Source organism: Morone saxatilis, unplaced genomic scaffold (genome assembly GCF_004916995.1).
Source record: "Morone saxatilis isolate NCDOM2014 unplaced genomic scaffold, NCSU_SB_2.0 Contig18, whole genome shotgun sequence".
Taxonomy (NCBI): Eukaryota; Metazoa; Chordata; class Actinopteri; family Moronidae; genus Morone; species Morone saxatilis.
Genome location: NW_023339740.1, coordinates 13403912 through 13404858, shown reverse-complemented (window position 1 = coordinate 13404858; position 947 = coordinate 13403912). Strand labels below are relative to the sequence as shown.

At 33.9% G+C, this 947-nt stretch overlaps 1 protein-coding gene across 1 annotated transcript in view; it reads left to right on the top strand.

Moving 5' to 3' along the window:
- rhebl1 (Ras homolog, mTORC1 binding like 1) overlaps positions 1-947 on the top strand; it is a 5535-nt gene that overhangs the window by 1700 nt on the left and 2888 nt on the right. Inside the window, exons 2-4 of the mRNA XM_035661694.1 lie at positions 194-265; positions 371-438; positions 689-771. Of these exons, the coding sequence (XP_035517587.1) occupies positions 194-265; positions 371-438; positions 689-771 (223 nt within the window). The remainder of the gene's footprint in view (positions 1-193; positions 266-370; positions 439-688; positions 772-947) is intronic.

Here is a 947-nt window from a genome sequence, read left to right as displayed (position 1 = left end):
ATTTATTTGCACCAATGACCATTACTTTGTGCCGAACGTATTACATTTAAAAACAAATGTTTTCGTTTTAACTTTATTTTTGTCACTACAGACACATTGTGTAGTATTTGCTTGTTTTAAAGAAAAAGATAGTTTTAACTTTGTATTAAAATGATAGTAAAACAACCATGTTATGTTTCTTTGCCCCGCACAGGAAAGTCATCTCTTACAATACAGTTTGTGGAAGGACAGTTTGTTGATTCTTACGACCCCACCATTGAAAACAGTACGTGTCATTATTATATTGTTTATGAGATATTGCAGCAAAGAAAGTCACAGTGGATTTAATGTGAAGAAATGTTTTGTAAAACTAGTTCATCCCTCTTCCCAGCCTTTAACAAATTGGTCAGCGTGAATGGTCAAGACTTCAATCTTCAACTTGTTGATACAGCTGGACAAGTAAGTTGTTCATGTGCCACGATATCTGACACAAGCACTAAACTCTTGGTTTTAAATCAATATTTCTTTTCTGTTAAATCTTAACATTCAACCGTAGGCTTTGCAGGAATTATTAACATGTACATAGATGTCAAATGATCAAGTTACTTAACTAAAGGTGCCAGTTTGTCTAGAAGCTGTAGTCTTGTATGTCTGCCTCCATTTAATAATGCACTGTGTCATACTTACAATACCTCTCTTCTGTCTGTAGGATGAGTACTCAATTTTTTACCAATCCCACTCAATGGACATCCACGGGTATGTCCTTGTCTATTCAGTGACTTCCTCAAAAAGGTGAGTGGATATTTGTATTTTCATATCTGTATGAATGAGTATTAGGTAGACAACACTATATGTGTCGTAACAATTGATGCTAGGATTGTGTCTTCACGTACATATTTTACCCTTTATAATACATAATTCTTAAATCACAAAGATTTACAAAGGTTGAATTCACTGTTATGTACACA